Consider the following 17,815-nt stretch of genomic DNA (forward strand, 5'->3'; position numbering starts at 1 on the left):
GTCCTCATCCTCTGAGCTGCAGGGTAGATGTGGACGTACGAAGAGGGACGTTGTTAGCATCTCAGAAAAAACAGAAACATCAACAGTTGGGAGGGGGGAGAGGGGAGAGGGGAGAGGGGAGGGGGGAGGGGGGGAGAAGGGAGAAGGGAGAAGGGAGGAGGGAGGGGGGAGAGGGGAGGGGGGAGCAATCGTGCCTAAGATGAAAACTAGAGGTGAGAGTGTGCTGCACAGATTACAACAAGCAGCATCATTTTCCAGAGATGCATCAACACCAGTCGAGTGACCATCTTGTCTTCATTTAAAGATCTTTGATAACAGTCTGTAGGGACTTGGTTTGGGAGCTGGAGGTTCAAGTCCCGGTGCGGATCAGAATATAGAAGTCGGTCTGGTAGCTGGAGAGGTGTAAGGGTCCTTCCTCGAGCAAGTCCCTGACCCCCGACCCCCGAGCCCTCCCGGCGTGCTCCCCGTGTCGCAGCCTCACTCTCACACCGTCCTCACTCTCACGTCGTCCTCACTCTCACACCGTCCTCACTCTCACGTCGTCCTCACTCTCACACCGTCCTCACTCTCACATCGTCCTCACTCTCACGTCGTCCTCACTCTCACGTCGTCCTCACTCTCACACCGTCCTCACTCTCACACCGTCCTCACTCTCACACCGTCCTCACTCTCACATCGTCCTCACTCTCACGTCGTCCTCACTCTCACGTCGTCCTCACTCTCACACCGTCCTCACTCTCACATCGTCCTCACTCTCACACCGTCCTCACTCTCACATCGTCCTCACTCTCACACCGTCCTCACTCTCACATCGTCCTCACTCTCACACCGTCCTCACTCTCACATCGTCCTCAGGTGGAGAGTGGAGTCAGATTTGTGTTCACTGGAGGAGTGTCCTCATGTTCAGTCTCTGTAAACGTCTCGAACGAGGACGACTCAAAGACACGCCGTGTCATCGTCTTTAAGGAACTAACTTTAAGAGGAACTCATCGTCTGTTCATCACAGACCTTCTTAAAACCTCTTTGTGTGTGAGTGTCCTGAGAGGCAGTCCTCTTCCTCTTCCTCTTCCTCCTCTTCGTCTTCCTCCTCCTCTTCCTCTTCTTCCTCCTCTTCCTCTTTCTCCTCCCCCTCCTCCTCTTCTTCTTCCTCCTCCTCCTCTTCTTTCTCCTCCTCCTCCTCTTCTTCCTCCTCCTCCTCCTCCTCCTGCTCTTCTTCCTCCTCTTCCTCTTCCTCCCTCCTCCTCTTCCTCCTCCTCTTCTTTCTCCTCCTCCTCCTCTTCTTCCTCCCCCTCCTCCTCCTCCTGCTCTTCTTCCTCCTCTTCCTCTTCCTCCCTCCTCCTCTCCTCTTCTTCTTCCTCCTCCTCCTCTTCTTTCTCCTCCTCCTCCTCTTCTTCCTCCTCCTCCTCCTCCTCCTGCTCTTCTTCCTCCTCTTCCTCTTCCTCCCTCCCCCTCTTCCTCCTCCTCTTCTTCCTCCTCCCCCTCCCCTCCTCCTCCTCCTCCTCTTCTTCCTCTTCCTCCTCCTGCTCTTCTTCCTCCTCTTCTTTCTCCTCCTCCTCCTCCTCTTCTTCCTCCTCCTCCTCCTCTTCTTCCTCCTCCTCCTCCTCCTCCTCCTCTTCTTCCTCCTCTTCCTCCTCCCCCTCCCCTCCTCCTCCTCCTCCTCCTCCTCCTCCTCTTCTTCCTCCTCCTGCTCTTCTTCCTCCCTCCTCCTCTTCCTCCTCCTCTTCTTCCTCCTCCCCCCCCTCCTCCTCCTCCTCCTCTCTCTCTAATCTAATCCTGTCCTCTCTAACACAGTTACCTAACATTTAATCCCCGTCCTGCAGAGGCCGAGGGCTTTCCTCCACAATCGCAGCCTTTCTTCTCCTCCTCGCTCCGGAGGCTGAGGTGGAGGATATTTGACGAGGTGCTTGTGTTACAGTAGAAAGGGTCAGTGGGGCGGATGTTTCGGGGGGGGGGGGGGGGGACTCACAGTGGAGTCTGTACGTACTGTATCATATCGATGACGGGGATCAAGTTCCTTCTTTTCAGGGAGGTCTGCTCCCAGGTCGAGTTACTGACTTCTGACAGAAATATGACGCTGAGCAGCCTCAGATAATGACGATGTTTCCTTTGTTATCTTACCTCTGAAATTAGGTAGATACACGCAGTAAACGAACACGCTACGCCCTGCAGGGAGTGCGAGCTTCCTGGGGTCGATGAGCCCGTTTGAATGTTGAGTTTACAAGCTGCAAGTCAAAATGCTGCTGACTGCACCTTTAATATTTGGGCTTTCATGCATTCATAGTCGAGACAGGACGGTGGGTAGAGTCTGAAATCGAGAGTACATGCTGGAAAGGAGCAACAGGTCGGATTTGAACCCAGGCTGTCCACTTGGAGGACTGTAACCTCTGTACACTAACCACTGGACCACCAGCGCCCCCATATCTGGGTCAATATGATTCAGATGTGTTAGGGCTGTTTGTTGTCATGTGCTGTTTGTCCCTTCTCCCCTCCTGTAGTCCGTACCTCTGCCCAGGTGAAGCTTCTGATTACTCAGCGAGGTACACCTGGCCTCAGAGCTTTAAACGCCCCGTGCTGCGTTCAGGAGACGCCTCTCAGTCAGTGTGTTTCTTTGTTGATGGAGTTATTTTTGTTTAAAGAGTGTTTAAAGTGTATGATGAGTTTAATGAGGTTCATTTGTTGTCTTTAGCCCCACGGGACCGCCTTACGGTGCGCTGTAACACCTGAGCTGTGCGCTGTAACACCTGAGCTGTGCGCTGTAACACCTGAGCTGTGCGGTGTAACACCTGAGCTGTGCGCTGTAACACCTGAGCTGTGCGCTGTAACACCTGAGCTGTGCGCTGTAACACCTGAGCTGTGCGCTGTAACACCTGAGCTGTGCGGTGTAACACCTGAGCTGTGCGGTGTAACACCTGAGCTGTGCGCTGTAACACCTGAGCTGTGCGGTGTAACACCTGAGCTGTGCGGTGTAACACCTGAGTTGACCTGAGTTGTGCGCTGTAACACCTGAGCTGTGCGCTGTAACACCTGAGTTGTGCGCTGTAACACCTGAGCTGTGCGGTGTAACACCTGAGTTGACCTGAGTTGTGCGCTGTAACACCTGAGTTGTGCGGTGTAACACCTGAGCTGTGCGGTGTAACACCTGAGTTGTGCGCTGTAACACCTGAGTTGTGCGGTGTAACACCTGAGCTGTGCGCTGTAACACCTGAGTTGTGCGGTGTAACACCTGAGCTGTGCGCTGTAACACCTGAGCTGTGCGCTGTAACACCTGAGCTGTGCGCTGTAACACCTGAGTTGACCTGAGTTGTGCGCTGTAACACCTGAGTTGTGCGGTGTAACACCTGAGCTGTGCGGTGTAACACCTGAGTTGTGCGGTGTAACACCTGAGTTGTGCGCTGTAACACCTGAGTTGTGCGGTGTAACACCTGAGTTGTGCGCTGTAACACCTGAGTTGTGCGCTGTAACACCTGAGCTGTGCGGTGTAACACCTGAGTTGACCTGAGTTGTGCGCTGTAACACCTGAGTTGTGCGGTGTAACACCTGAGCTGTGCGCTGTAACACCTGAGCTGTGCGCTGTAACACCTGAGCTGTGCGCTGTAACACCTGAGCTGTGCGGTGTAACACCTGAGTGTTTGTAGCTCTTAAAAATCTAAATATGGTCGTGCTGGTTTGTTGGATTAGAAACAGATAACAGTGTATCTCAGCTGTTTGGATATCATCGAGCTTTTTTCTGTTTTGCAGATTTATGTAAGCGTGTTTCAGATGTAATCGTATTTCCACGGGAGCCGACTGAACGTCTTTAACACAGAAGAAGAAAATAAAACCCAAACAGGAAGTGCATTCAGGAGCAGCAGGATCAGGGCGCCAAAGTGACATTTAAACGGTGCTAAATAAAGAGCGGGCTGCTCAGTGAGAGCGTCTCAAGAGGCCGTTGACATTAAGACCTTCAAAGAGTCGGCTCATCGGGGTCAGAGGTCATCAGAGCGAGGCCTGCAGGAGACTGACCTCACAACGGAGTCACCTCCTCCATCTTTGTGTTTGAGAGGCTTCCCGTCTGTTTCAGGGAGAAGTCGATGTGAAATCAGAGACACACACGTTGTTACTGTAAGATCTAAAAACAGCTCGCTGTCTGTCAATAACGGTCTGATTGTCCTCGCCGCTGACTCAGCAGTCTCTGATGAATGACATAATTACACCGTGCAGCGTCTGTAATCCCGGAGGGAAGGAATAATGTCGCTCTTTTCTGAATAGAAGATATTCCCGTCTCTTGTCTCCTCGTCCTCCTCGCTCTGCGTCTGATCAAGAAATAAACGATCTCAAATATAAAACATGCAGTAAAAAGTAACGGAGCAGTGTCGCTAATACAGCGGCCGATGTCAACAAACTGTTGTCATAGCGACAGGACGGACGTGCAGAGCTTTTCTTCTCAGCGCACAAACGCTCCAGAGCACACAGCCAGCGCTCTTCTTCTTATCGTCTGTGAAACAAAAACCCCGGCTAGAGGACGGAGCGCTGGATTGAAGAAGGAGCTCCATATAACTCCTCTTAAAATAAAATGATGTGCCCTGACGTCTGCACAGATTAAACTAACAACATGATATGAGAGGCTCCTCGGAGTCCTGCAGCTCTGATCCTCTCTGCTGCTTCATGAAGATATACATGAAGATATAAATATCTCATCAAACAAAGTATTCCTCTAATAACATGAGATTTACAGACCCTGACAGGTTTCAGGTTTCAGGTTCATGCAGCCCACTTGTGTCAGAGATCTAATCCAGTCCAGATGTGGTTTTACAAAGAGAACTCCCTGCAGCGTGTTGCCGCTCAGGTTTGTTTGTGTCACATGGAGGAGAAAACGTGTGAGTTGTTGCTCCTCAGTAAATAAATGAGCTGAGACGCGGAGCGAGTCCAGAATGAGGAGGTCTAAGTGTTTGTCCAGGTGTCGCTGCTTCACATTCCAGCCTGCTGTCTGTTTCTGTCGTTGTGTTCTGAAGCCTTCAAACCAAACTGTCCCGACTCAGGACGGTCCGGCTCCTGCTCCTCATGATGATGTCACACTGATCTTCTTACTCAGATTCAATCAGGACTCAGGAGGAAAAAACTTCAGCTCTTCAGTCGTGTCTGAAAATATCGAGATGATTTCTGGAGGATTCTCTGGATCTTCTCCTGATCTGACCTGTTCACACATGCACCTCACAGCGGGAGACTGTCCCTGTCAGACAGGAGGGGGGGGAGGGGGGGGGACTCATGGTCAGTCTACCTGTAGATGGTTATGACATCACGGCTCATAATCAAATCCACTATGGAGAAAATGATTTACTTCAGAATGCGCTCTGTCCAGCTCTAGAGGATGAATCTTTTTCTGAGTGTTGATTGAAATGTTTTTCTTGGATGTGTTTTCACTCACACGTCTCCTGCGTCTCCGTTTCTTGTTCACCGTGCTGAAAATTAAAGGTTTTATTTGTCGTCTCTGCGCCGGCTGTCAGGGACGTTTGCCCGTTTGTTTATGTGAAGATTTCAGGGAGTAAACAAGTTCAAATGTTTGCCCCCCCCCCCCCCCCCCCCCCCCCCCCATCCCGATGATGTCATTGGCTCTCTCTCTCAGAGGTCATTGTTAGCGAGGGGAAGTCGCTGGCTTGTGCTACAGTAATGGACGCCCACTATTGTTGTCTTTGTTTGTGTGTTGACTGTTTGGTGGGCAGCTTTTTGTTCCCCCGCTGGGACTTTCCTCCGTGATCTACATTTAGCGCCGGGCTCCGAGGGGTTTCTGAGGGTCACGCGGGGCCGCCGCTGCTGCTGAGGCAGGTGTGGCTCCTCATGGTTTTGGCTCTCCCTCGGCGATGTTTGGCCTTGAGGGGGATTTGGCTCCAGGTCAGCGTTTACTTTGTGTCCCTGCGTGTTTGTTTAAAGTGTTCCTGCGCCAGCTGGTCGTGTTTACACAGACCGAACGCCATCTGATGTAAAGATGGAGGCTTGTTGTGCTCTTTAAACATTTCTGAACTGTAGCAGGTCGGCTTGAAGAGGCTGAACCTACAGGACTCCTCTAATCGTTTCATTTCCCTGAAGGATCATCCGGCTTTATTACAACCTGGATCCTATTAGTTTGTGTTTATTGCCATCGAGTCCATCAGCAGTAATAACTTTGTGCTTCCAAAGGTCATGAGGTACAAAGAAGAGAAAAGATAAGATCATTATTTATTAAAGAAGTCGGTACAAACAGGTCGGGCAGGGTAAGAAAAGTCAGGAAGGTCAAATCCTGAATTTGATCGAGTTATTCTGAATCTGAAGTTAAAAAATCAGCAAATATGAATCTTTAAAGGAGCAGTCTGTAACTCTGACCCCTAGTGGTTAAAATGGGTACTGCAGTCTAAATTCTAAACATCATAGAGAGCTGTCTCCCCCCCCTCCTCTCTAGAGTGGATGCTCACTCAGGTCACCATGTGGTGGACTCTGAAGCTTCAGTGTTTATCCAGCTCTGCATGGGTCTGTAAACCTTTCTGTGTTCTAACCTCTCTCCATTTTTCAAAAGCATCTCCAATATTGATCCTAGTTTGAGCACGTTTCTGCTCGTGGAGCTGCACAGTCCGGTGTTTAAGTCTCCGTGTGGTCAAAGAAGTCCGTCCAACACGTGCAGACAACAAACAGTGACGAGAGCTTTGTGACGAGGCGTGCGTTCCTAAAATATTTAAAACATGTCAGAAACAATGAAGCAGCTTTCAACAAGTTTTTGTTTGTTAGAGACGTCAGAACATTTCCAAAGAATCGTCTTTGTTGCCCCCGCGTGCTGCCTATCTTTAGCAGCTTCCAGCGAGCCTGCTGCTGTCGAGCTGGTCGACCGAGCTCTGAGTCAGGCTCGAGGAATGTGAGGCAGACCTCAATTAGAAAGACAAGGCGCTTAGATGGCTTCCTGTTCGCATTTCAGAGGGAATTCCCTTTTTTTGATCTGGAGTCCGAGAGACCACATGATGTAGCACGCGTGCTGACAGACTGAAAGACCCTTTTTCAGTGTTTAAACGTTCCAGCAAAGAGTTCACTGAAGACATTTATGCAATGTAGCCTACAGGGCCGTCTGCAGAAATGGCTGCACCCCTGAAAAGCCCAGCCCAAAGAGGTCCTGGACCCTCCCAGGATTTTATGTTAAAAGGGACGTATGACGTCATTGCATTTAAAGAGACACACACACCAAAACGGAGCGTTCTGAGAGAGCTGGTTTATACAGGGTCACAAACCTCCTCTGGTGCTTGATTCATGTTATATTTTGACCAAAGCACAGAACAGATGTTTCATTTAGACCACAGGGGACTGTTTGAAAAGGTGGAGGAGGACTGTTTGAAAAGGTGGAGGAGGACTGTTTGAAAAGGTGGAGGAGGACTGTTTGAAAAGGTGGAGGAGGACTGTTTGAAAAGGTGGAGGAGGAGGATAACATGTCCTCTTTAAATCAAAGTATGCACATTGGATCAGTTGTGTTAGCGTTAGCCTCCGAGCTAACATTAGCGCCCTCTGGGGTAGTTAGTTTATTTTACAAAGTGTACCATGAATTATCCTGCTTCATGATAAAGGTATCTCGTCATGATGCATTTGTAACTTTTAGGAAGTAGCTCAGTCTGTAGAGACTGGGGTTGGGCACCGGAGGGTCGATGGTTCAAGTCCCGGTACGGATCAAGTCTGTAAATTGGTCTGGTACGTGCTTTCTTTTGGTCGTTCAGGATTGATTCAGCCTCGGTTGATGTCAGTGTTTTGTTGTCATCTCTCTCTCTCTCTCTCTCTCTCTCTCTCTCTCTCTCTCTCTCTCTCTCTCTCTCTCTCTCTCTCTCTCTCTCTCTCTCTCTCTCAGTGACTCTGAACCGTCCTGTTTGCAGAATCGATCGCTCTGTGTTTTTGTTTCAGTGGTTAAAGGTCGGGAGGTGGTTAAAGGTTCCATGTCAGGAACAGCGGTGAATAGAAGCATTATGGTGAGAACAGAGTCTGCAGACAGAGCGACTTGCTGCCCTTGAGCACAGCCCCCCCCCCCCCCCCCCCCCCCCGCTTTGAGGTGATAGCGACCGACGCCGCGGCCTCTGTGGTTTCCGATGATAAGCTCGTCTCCTGCTGTCAAGGCCTTCAGCTGCAGCTGTGTGCTCGCCATTACACTGTAGAGGATTTACAACAGAGCCTGCAGTTATCAGTCACACACACACACACACACACACACACACACACACACACACACACACACACACACACACACACACACACACACACACACACACTCTTCCTCTGCAGGGTCACTGATGTTCAGGCTCTCATTGTTTTGATCTTGGTGGTAAAGTTTCTGTTGAATCAGGTCGATGACATCAGAGACTTTAGTGATCAAAGTTCTCGACCGGTTTGGATTTCTTTATTTGTCCTGACTCCAACTTCTTTATCTTCATTTAGAAATCAAAGAGATTTCCTTATTGTGGTTGCCTCTATTAGACAGGACTGCTGAGGAGAGAGCGAGCAGCAGATGTCAGAGGTCGGCTGCTGAGGAGAGGACTCGAGCCTCCGTACATGGGGCGCTCCACCTCGTCTATCGGCGCTCCATCAGCCTTGTTTTTCTCCTCAGTCTCTAAACGTCGTCGGTCGTGTTCGTGCATTTTTAGACTCTGCAGGAGTTTGTCGGCCATTTTCTGCTGTTGGAAAAACAAGAAATGACCAAAAACAGCTTTCAGTCGCAGCTCACACTTCCTTATGTAGCAGTCTTTGATGCAGAATCCTGTGTTTCCACGGCAACCAGAAACATATCGTGTCTGTCACTCTGACATTACAGCTGTAAAATAACAGATTTCTCTGGATTTGATAAATGTTGGAAATATTTGAGGTGATGTAAGAACTCAACACCAAAAACAATATATACCACAGGTTTATCCATCCACCCATTTCCTCCACTTATCTGTCTAAACCTGGAGAGACACACACACACACACACACACACACACACAGATGTTCATAATTAAAGGGTTTCATCCTCAAATTAGACATTTTGAAGTCCACGCCGGCGTCTGCTCCTCCCTCTAATCTGAGAACGGAGCGAGGTCCGAGGAGTCGTCCACGGCGAGCAGCAGAAGATTTAATTATACAGAAAAACAAACAAAGACGGAGCATTAGAAAAATGTCTTAACTCTCGTCCCTTGTGTCCCTCAGAGCTCGACGCAGGAGATCGGCGAGGAGGCCGAGGACGACGCCATCTTCACCATCACGCTGAGGAAGGTGCAGCTCCACCAGTCGGCCAGTAAGGGGCAGCGATGGCTCGGCGTGGACACGGACTCCGCCCTCAGCCTCTACGAGACCTGCAAGGTGCGGACCATCAAGGCGGGCACGCTGGAGCGTCTGGTGGAGTACATGGTGTCGGCGTTCAGGGGCAAAGACTCCACCTACGTCACCATCTTCCTCTGCACGTACCGCTCCTTCGCCTCCACCCGCCAGGTGCTGGACCTGCTGCTGCACAGGTAAATCTGACACGCCGCACCGTGACCCGCTGGAGGAGAAGTGTCCCTGCAGCGCTGCGTTCTGTTCTCGTCCTTCTCTACATCAACACGTCTTTCTCTTTCTCTCTTCAGGTATGCAAAGCTGCAGAACGTTCCAGCAGCCACAGCACACAGAATCTCTCAGGACGATTCCACAGAGCTGAGAAAGTGAGTCTGACAACATGAATCACTGAAAGCATTCACAGAGCCTCCTCCTCCTCCTCCTCTTCCTCACAGCCGGGTCAAACAGTTCGGGGTTATTTTTCTCTGTCAGACGAGGGGAGGAGGAGGAGGAGGAGGAGGAGGAGGAGGAGGTGTTTCTGTGAGACTTTGAGAAAACACAGTTCATGAGCTGATAATAAATAATAAACGTCAGGAGAAAACCTGGAGCGTTCACTTCACTCTGAACCATCTGTTTTACTGAAAGTGAGCATTAGCATTGTTAGCATTGTTAACATTGTTAACATTTGGTGTTTAAGCCACATGGGATAGTTTACTACATCCCCGGGTCAGAGTGTGTCTTTGAGTCATGGAGGACTTCTTCTTCTGCAGGTTTCACTTAAAGCGTATATTTCTCACACGTTCTGAACAGCGTGCGTTGGTGTGAACACTCAGAGATGTTTGTTTTTAAGTCGTGACCTCCGTTCCTCTCCGTCTGTTTGCAGCACTGTCTCGTCCATCCTGGGCGCCTGGCTGGATCAGTACTCTGAGGACTTCTGGAGTCCTCCCAACTACGACTGTCTGCACCAGCTGATGTCCTACCTGCACCGACACTTCCCCGGCTCCGACCTGGAGCGCCGCGCGCGCAACCTGCTGGCCCACTTCCACCGCCGACAGCAGTGTGAGCCCGATCCCGATGGTATGAAGGCAGAGCAGGAGAGGGAGAACAGGGACACGTCATTTCATGTTGAACCTAAACGAGTTTAGACGAGTTGACGATCTGTGAGGGAAATAAAACGAGGTCTCAGCAGCAGGATGTTCAGGTTGATCTCACGTCGCTGCTGAGTCGTTGTTGAAAATGTGTTTTTTTTTATCTTCATCTCTTCAGGGGAGCACATCGGCTGCCCTTTCGCCACGCAGGAAGAGAGCGGCTTCGAGGACGAGCTTCCTGCCTTCAGTTTCCTGTCGTTCGACCCCATCATGGTGGCAGAGCAGTTCACGCTCATGGACGCGGTGAGGACGTTTCCCTTTCCTTTAAACTTTGGTTCACAGACACACAGACACTTTGTCTTGATGACAGGCACGCCAGCTTTTTAGATCTGCAGCTAAAACTTCAACAATCCACTAAATCTGAGTTTGATTCATCGTTCTCCCTCCTGATGGGACTTCTTTATTCCTACCAACGAGTTAAAATCTCCCAGCTTACCATGAAACACACCTCATGTTCCTCTAGTCCGTCTACAAACCCCCCAATGATGAGAAAAGTCCATCCTCTCCGTCTTCTGCCTGCTCCACTTTTCAGAAAATGTGTGCTCAAACAGGCTGTTTGGAGATTTTCCCTTCATGACATCACAAAGGGCAGTAGCCCCTCCCCCAGGTGGGTGACACTCCCACAGCTAGGTGTTTGTTCTGCCCTCTGAGTCTGCCTTCTCACCGTAAACAATAGGACATGGAGTGAGAAAGACAAAGACACCCAAAGCCCTTCCAGAGAGGGGGTGTGGTCAGACACAGCTCATTTACATATTTAAAGGTACAGACACAGAAACAGCCTGTTCTGAGCAGGGCTGAAATAGAGGGGTTTATATACATGCTTACTAACCCCCCCTTCTCTCTTCCTGTCCAGGATCTATTTAAGAAGGTGGTGCCCTACCACTGCCTCGGGGGGATCTGGTCTCAGCGGGACAAGAAGGGGAAGGAGCACCTTGCTCCCACCATCAGAGCCACCGTCGCTCAGTTCAACTCCGTCACCAACTGTGTCATCACCACCTGCCTGAGCAACCCCACGCTGAAGCCCAATCAGAGAGCGCGGCTGCTGGAGAGGTGGATCGACGTGGCGCGGGTGAGAAAACAGCGACTGGTTTGATTTCTTTACTTACAGCGACTGGTCGTTTATCAGAACTAATATTTAAGCGTTTTAAGGCACAGTCTGCTTTGTCTGTTTCTGAATATTGTTGTTGTTGTTTTTTCAGGAGTGTCGGATTCTGAAGAACTTCTCCTCGTTGCGAGCCATCCTCTCCGCCCTGCAGTGCAACGCCATCCACCGCCTGAAGAGGACGTGGGAGGAAGTGTCCCGGTAGGTTTTTTGAAATCCTGTGGCTGCTCTTAAGTTTCTGCATGGATGGAGTCTTGACCTCTTCGTCCGTTCACAGGGAGAGTTTCCGCACCTTCCGCGAGCTGTCAGAGATCTTCTCCGACGACAACAACTACTCGCTCAGCCGAGAGCTGCTGGTCAAGGTGGGTCACTGCCTATTAATCCCCCCTCCCCCCAAAGAAAGCCCTTAATACTGGATCTCCTCTTCACTGAGGCAGATTGACAATGTCAGGCTCGTCCTCAAATGTAAAGTAGCTTCCTTCTGTTCCTCCGGACACAAGCTGCAAAACATGCGATATAACGATGCACTGCTCGGCAAGATATCGAGGTTTAAACTATCTGCGTACAAATGATTTAGCAGCACACTCTAACCGTTTCACACGTGAACCTTCTTCAAATATCAGGATATTTTCAGGACTTCATCATGGTGCACAGAGATCGAGGAGGTACAGAGATATAAAATCAGTGTGAGGTTTGCAGCAGGATGTGTGCATGGTGGCCCGCTCTATCAGTGGACTTCCTCAGGTCTGTGTTGTAGCAGCAGCTGCAGACGAGAACACCTCGTTCTCTGGATCACAGTTTCTATAAATCACTCGTTGCGTCTCTGAAGGGCGAGCGGCGTGCAGCTGACAGATCGCCGTCATCGTCTGTGTGATTTGTAGAGTTTAATGTAGAGAGGCGTCGACAGCTTCTGAGTGTCAGCAGCTGGTGCTGACGAGAGGTCAAGGACAGCAGACCTACACGAACCTGCACACAGAGAAACACAGACTGTGGTGCAGTGGGTACTGCAGGTTCCTGGTTTGAATCCCTGCTCATGTGGAGTTTACATGTTCTCTCCCACAGTCCAAACACATGCCGGTCAGGTTTATTGGGGACTCTTTGAGTGCCTTCCGGTGTGAGTGTGAATGTTTGGTCGTCTCTGCATGACAGCCGTGTGACTGACCCGTCCAGGACGTACCCGGTCTCTCGCCCAAAGACCGCTGGGATCGGCTCCAGGATCCAGGATTGTATTGTCACTGTGACTGTAACAAATATGGTGTTTTAGGGATACACCGATACATGCCCTGTTGACAGATATCGGCAAATAATGTGGCAGGAGCCGACGTCTGCAGCCGACGTTTATCTGTTGATCCAAATGGATTTTAACGCTGACATCTAGTTCACCTGACTCAGAGAAGAAGATCTTATTGGGCTGATGAAGTCACAATAAGATGATCGGGATGATTTCATCGTCTAACATGAGAGAAAACGTCGACATTGTTGGAGTCTGACACCAAAAGAAGTGACGACACAAACATCGCTATCGGCCCTGATTTAACCAATCGGTGCATCTCTAGCGTTTATATCTACATTATATCTAATCTCTGCACCTTTAAGAAAAAGCTAAAGACCCAGCTCTTTCATGAATACCTACTAACTTAATGATGATGGTCTCCATATTATTGATGATGATGATGGTAATGACGATGGTTTTTGTTTGATAACGATGACTTATAAGATGGTTTCTATACTGATTAGAGCTCTCAAGAACTGCCCTCAATGTTGTGCTTTGCCTCTGGTCACTTCCTGTCAGCACCTGTGTGTCCAATCAGACTCAAAGCTGATCGTTTGCTCTTACTCACATTGTTCCCTTTTTTCTAGCTCTTTGCTTGTGTTGTTCTTCCTCTCTGATGTACGTCGCTTTGGATAAAAGAGTCTGCTAAGTGAATTGTAGAATCTAGAAAGTGTTATAACAGTTATCAAGACGGTTTTATTCACTCAGTGCGACCTCATAACTGAAGTTATTTAAGGTCACGTCATCATATAGACCGAGATAAGTCAAAGACACCCTCCATCATTTCTGACTTCCTGACTGTGACTCTCAGCCTCAAACCCCACTGGTGACTCCTGGAGACAAAAATCACAAAGAACAGCTGTAGTGTGTTTCTTGGGGACTACTTTATGCGGCGTAATGAAAACATTTCTTGCACTAGTGAATGTTTGCTGCAGGAGGACTGTGTGTGTGTGTGTGTGTGTGTGTGTGTGTGTGTGTGTGTGTGTGTGTGTGTGTGTGTGTGTGTGTGTGTGTGTGTGTGTGTGTGTGTGTGTGTGTGTGTGTGTGTGTGTGTGTGTGTGTGTGTGTGTGTGTGTGTTCTAAACTTCAACTTTTGCATAAAAGGTGGAAACATTCAGTGTGTGGGACTTCTCAGTCTGTTTGTTATCATAAAAGGAAACTACCGAGTATTAGTGGACGGCCCCTGCTCTCCCCTGAGGGAAACCCCCCCGCTGACGTGCAGAGGTGGTGAGGGAAACCTTTTGCTCGGTGAAGATAACATCTCCGATCTGACACTCAGCTCGGGGGGCGTCGCTGCTCCCTCGCTCTATCTGCTCGGACCAGACCGTGCTCTCTCTCTTCACTCAGATCGAGTTACTGCGGGTCAGGAGGCCTCTGAGCGTTACCTCACCCTAAAGAATGTGGGGGGGGGGGGGGGTCCACGCCAGCTTCTTCTCTTAGGTCAGGTTTCTGTGGCTGTTAAAACTCAGCAACAACGAGAACGTGAATTCGAGGTCAGACTGCACCATCTCTCTGTCTGTTAGGATGCTCGACGTGTCAGATTAGGCGAGTCGCTCGTCTCCTAACTGGAAGGTCGGGGTTCGATCCCCAGCTCCTGCAGCCACATGTCGATTAGTTGAAGGATACTGATGTTCACTTCAGAAATATCTACCATCAGTGTGTGAATGTGTAGCTGTGACCTGCGGTGACTAGAAGACTAGAAAATAAATATTCAAGCTCAAGTCAACTTAACATTGATCATCAGTCGACCTCCTCTCCGGCTGAGCTGAATTCAAATGTGCAGCTTGATAACGCCGACCTGAGAGCTCCGCCTCCTCCTCTCGAGCGTGCACGCCGGCTGCTTCAACAAACATCTGATGTAAAGTTTTTAATCTCATTGTGAAGACTTCCAGAACTCAGCCGGCGCTCCATCGGTCGTTCTCATAGCGATCAGTTCCCTCTGAGAGGTCGGCGCCGCTCAGCCTTTGTTAACAGTTGTATAATGTCTAATGTTGTTATACCAGTCTAAGTATAACCCCAGCTGATTGGGCTTTGGCTCCGACGCTGCAGATTTGAACGGAGAAGCTTGTGTAACAAGTCTGAGACACGAGGAGAGTCCGGCCAAATGTAATCGAGTTAGAACGTGCATCACGGAGCTGAAGCATCCGAGGTCAGTCCCAGACTTCAGGACACAGACCTCGAAGCGCCCTCGTGTGGTGTTCGCTCTAAGAGCTTCATACTCTGTCAACATTTATCTGGTTTTATTTTGAAAGGGTTTGTCAGATTGTCAAAGTAACGACAGAATAAAAGCAGCAGACTTTTTATTGAACAGTTGGATATTTTCACATTTTGCATGTTTAATTATAATGTTTGTGTGGACTGAAACATCTTAAGAATAAAGTTTAAACAGCCTGTAAGGGACAGAAACATAAACACACCTCTCACCTAGTCCACGTTTTCACAGCCAGTTTGAGCGTTAGTTAAAAATGCTGCTGCGTCTCCAGAAAGCGTTTTAATAACACGTGCTTTGGTTGTTAAAGCCCTTTGGAGATCGTTCCTCAGGATGAACAGAATTGCATTTTATTTATTTTGTGTATTTAACCCAGACTTGTTTTCTCTGTCGTCCTGCAGGAGGGCACCTCTAAGTTCGCCACGTTGGAAATCAACCCCAAGCGAGCTCAGCGGAGACACCAGCAGCAGAGAGACCTGGTGGGTTTACAAAGGAAGCAAAACAGAAACAACCACACTCAGATAAATGTCATGAGAGGAGTCTGACTTTTATCTGCTGTGCATGTTGGCATTAAGTTTTCAAGATGTGTCAGTTTTGTAGCAACAGCTCTATCTTGTGGCGAGTATAAGTAGCTGCAGTTTGACTAAAAGTACACTTTTATTTTATTACTCAATATGTGTATAATGAGGCTGCGATGTCGGGTTAAATAAGAGACAGTCTGTGATTACCTGCATGTTATGACTTTTATCTTCTTGCATCTTTGTGTGTTAAAGGATCAATCAGTGAGATGTGTAGAGAGATAAATGATAAAGGTATCTTACTCTCTGATCATTAAGGAAACATGTTGAAGTGCTGGCTTCTCTGACAACAATGCAGCAGCCAGTATGTCCTCCTTCTAACTTTAGATTCTGCTCCTGAATGCTCTGGATTTGTTTGGACCAGAGAAGATAGGCGCTTTTAAGACACGCCCCCACAAGTTTTGGACGCCCCTCGATTTGTCAGATATGAGAGCAGTTATCAGGTCAACAGGTGTTGCAGCGATGGAAGCGGTCAAGAGAAGTGGTTCAGATAGAAGTGATTGTACCCGACCTAAAAAGCCTCTGCATGTTTCTAATAAGCTCCACGAGCAGAAACGTGCTCAAACTAGGATCAATATTGGAGATGCTTTTGAAAAATGGAGAGAGGTTAGAACACAGAAAGGTTTACAGACCCATGCAGAGCTGGATAAACACTGAAGCTTCAGAGTCCACCACATGGTGACCTGAGTGAGCATCCACTCTAGAGAGGGGGGGGGGGGACAGCTCTCTATGATGTTTAGAATTTAGACTGCAGTACTCATTTTAAACACTAGGGGTCAGAGTTACATACGCCTCCTATTTTATCTCTGCTCCTCTGATGACCCCTCTCTCTCTCTCTCTCTCTCTCTCTCTCTGTGTGAACAGGGAGTGATGCAGGGGACCATCCCTTACCTGGGGACCTTCCTGACCGACCTGGTGATGATGGACACGGCCATGAAGGACTACACCGAGGTCAGACACCTGACCCCGGACTTTCACAGTCAGTCGTTTTTATTCCAATCTTTTTTTCAATCATTTTCTCATGTTTTTATTATCTTCTTTTTCAGGGTGGTCTGATCAACTTTGAGAAGAGAAGAAAGGTGAGTTAGAAAACATGTTCTTCAGGGGGTTTAGGATTCATGTCTTTGTCTCTCAGACCAGATTCAGTGTCAATCCCCTTCTTCTTCTTCATTCCCCCGCTCTGCTCTCGTCCTGCAGGAGTTCGAGGTGATCGCTCAGATCAAACTGCTCCAGTTGGCCTCTAACAACTACAGCTTCACTCAGGACAGCCACTTCAGAGAGTGGTTCGCAGGCGTGGAGAAACTCAGCGAGGCAGAGAGGTGAGGCTCTTCTGCTGTTCTCTCTCTCTAATGACGCGTCTCTGTGGGCGATCGACAAGCTCAGCTCTCGAGCACCTAATTCTTTCCAGAGTTTCTGAGTTATTGTTCGGGCGTTCTTGTGAATTTTCCAAATCGGAAACTAATTTTTCCAACGCGTCTGACACCACATGAATGCAGCGTTTGTCCTGCTTCCATCACTGAGGGTTGTGTTGTGTTTACTGACACGTCAGTGCAGGATTTCTGAGCTCTGACCTCTCTGTCAGGATGGCTGTGGTTAAAATAAAACATCTTTGAGAGGATGTCATTGTGTGGATCTTTTGTTTTCCTGCAGCTACAATCTGTCCTGTGAGATTGAGCCTCTGTCGGAATCGGCCAGCAACACGCTGAGAGCCAAGAAGAACGGAGGGATCATGAAGCGCTGGAGCGAGTGAGTGAATAAAACAGAGAGAGAATAACTTTGGTTATCCTGCAGCTGGTCGTGTGTATCATGACTCACATTAACATTAAACTGTTCTGTTTCGATGTCCAGTCGTCAGCTGACGGAGGCCGGTTGCAGCGCCTCCAGCTCCCACTCAAAGTCCTTCGACCACTCGCACTACAGACCGTACCAAGGGGGCGGGGGGGGCGGGGGGGACAGCGGTGACGCCCTCAGCGTGACCTCGGTCAGCTCCAGTGGTTCAGACCTGGAGGACGTGAACGCCAGCTTCCTGTCCGACTCCCCGGAGGGCCATGAGAGGAAGGTCGGTCTCACATGTACTCATCTGCTCTGATGTCACCTCCAAGCAGCCAATCACAGAGCAGTTCTGCCTGCTCACCTGTACGGCTCTTCTTCTTTAACTTCCTGTGTCTCTCTCTCTCCCTCTCTCTCTCTCTCTCTCTCTCTCTCTCTCTCTCTCTCTCTCTCTGTCTCTGTCTCTCTCTC

The 17,815-nt window shown here is 49.3% G+C and overlaps 2 protein-coding genes across 2 annotated transcripts in view; one reads left to right on the top strand and one right to left on the bottom strand.

Moving 5' to 3' along the window:
• mmp11a (matrix metallopeptidase 11a) overlaps nt 1-17,815 on the bottom strand; it is a 193,741-nt gene that overhangs the window by 130,738 nt on the left and 45,188 nt on the right. The window lies entirely within an intron of this gene.
• Nucleotides 1-17,815, top strand: part of ralgds (ral guanine nucleotide dissociation stimulator) — a 29,725-nt gene that overhangs the window by 3,325 nt on the left and 8,585 nt on the right. Inside the window, 13 exon segments of the mRNA XM_065951938.1 lie at nt 9,160-9,464; nt 9,576-9,650; nt 10,148-10,341; nt 10,531-10,655; nt 11,266-11,481; nt 11,612-11,715; nt 11,792-11,876; nt 15,398-15,475; nt 16,439-16,525; nt 16,621-16,653; nt 16,772-16,893; nt 17,225-17,320; nt 17,423-17,633. Of these exon segments, the coding sequence (XP_065808010.1) occupies nt 9,160-9,464; nt 9,576-9,650; nt 10,148-10,341; nt 10,531-10,655; nt 11,266-11,481; nt 11,612-11,715; nt 11,792-11,876; nt 15,398-15,475; nt 16,439-16,525; nt 16,621-16,653; nt 16,772-16,893; nt 17,225-17,320; nt 17,423-17,633 (1,731 nt within the window).

The sequence above is a fragment of the Labrus bergylta genome, chromosome 2, assembly GCF_963930695.1.
Source record: "Labrus bergylta chromosome 2, fLabBer1.1, whole genome shotgun sequence".
In the NCBI taxonomy this organism is placed as follows: domain Eukaryota; kingdom Metazoa; phylum Chordata; class Actinopteri; order Labriformes; family Labridae; genus Labrus; species Labrus bergylta.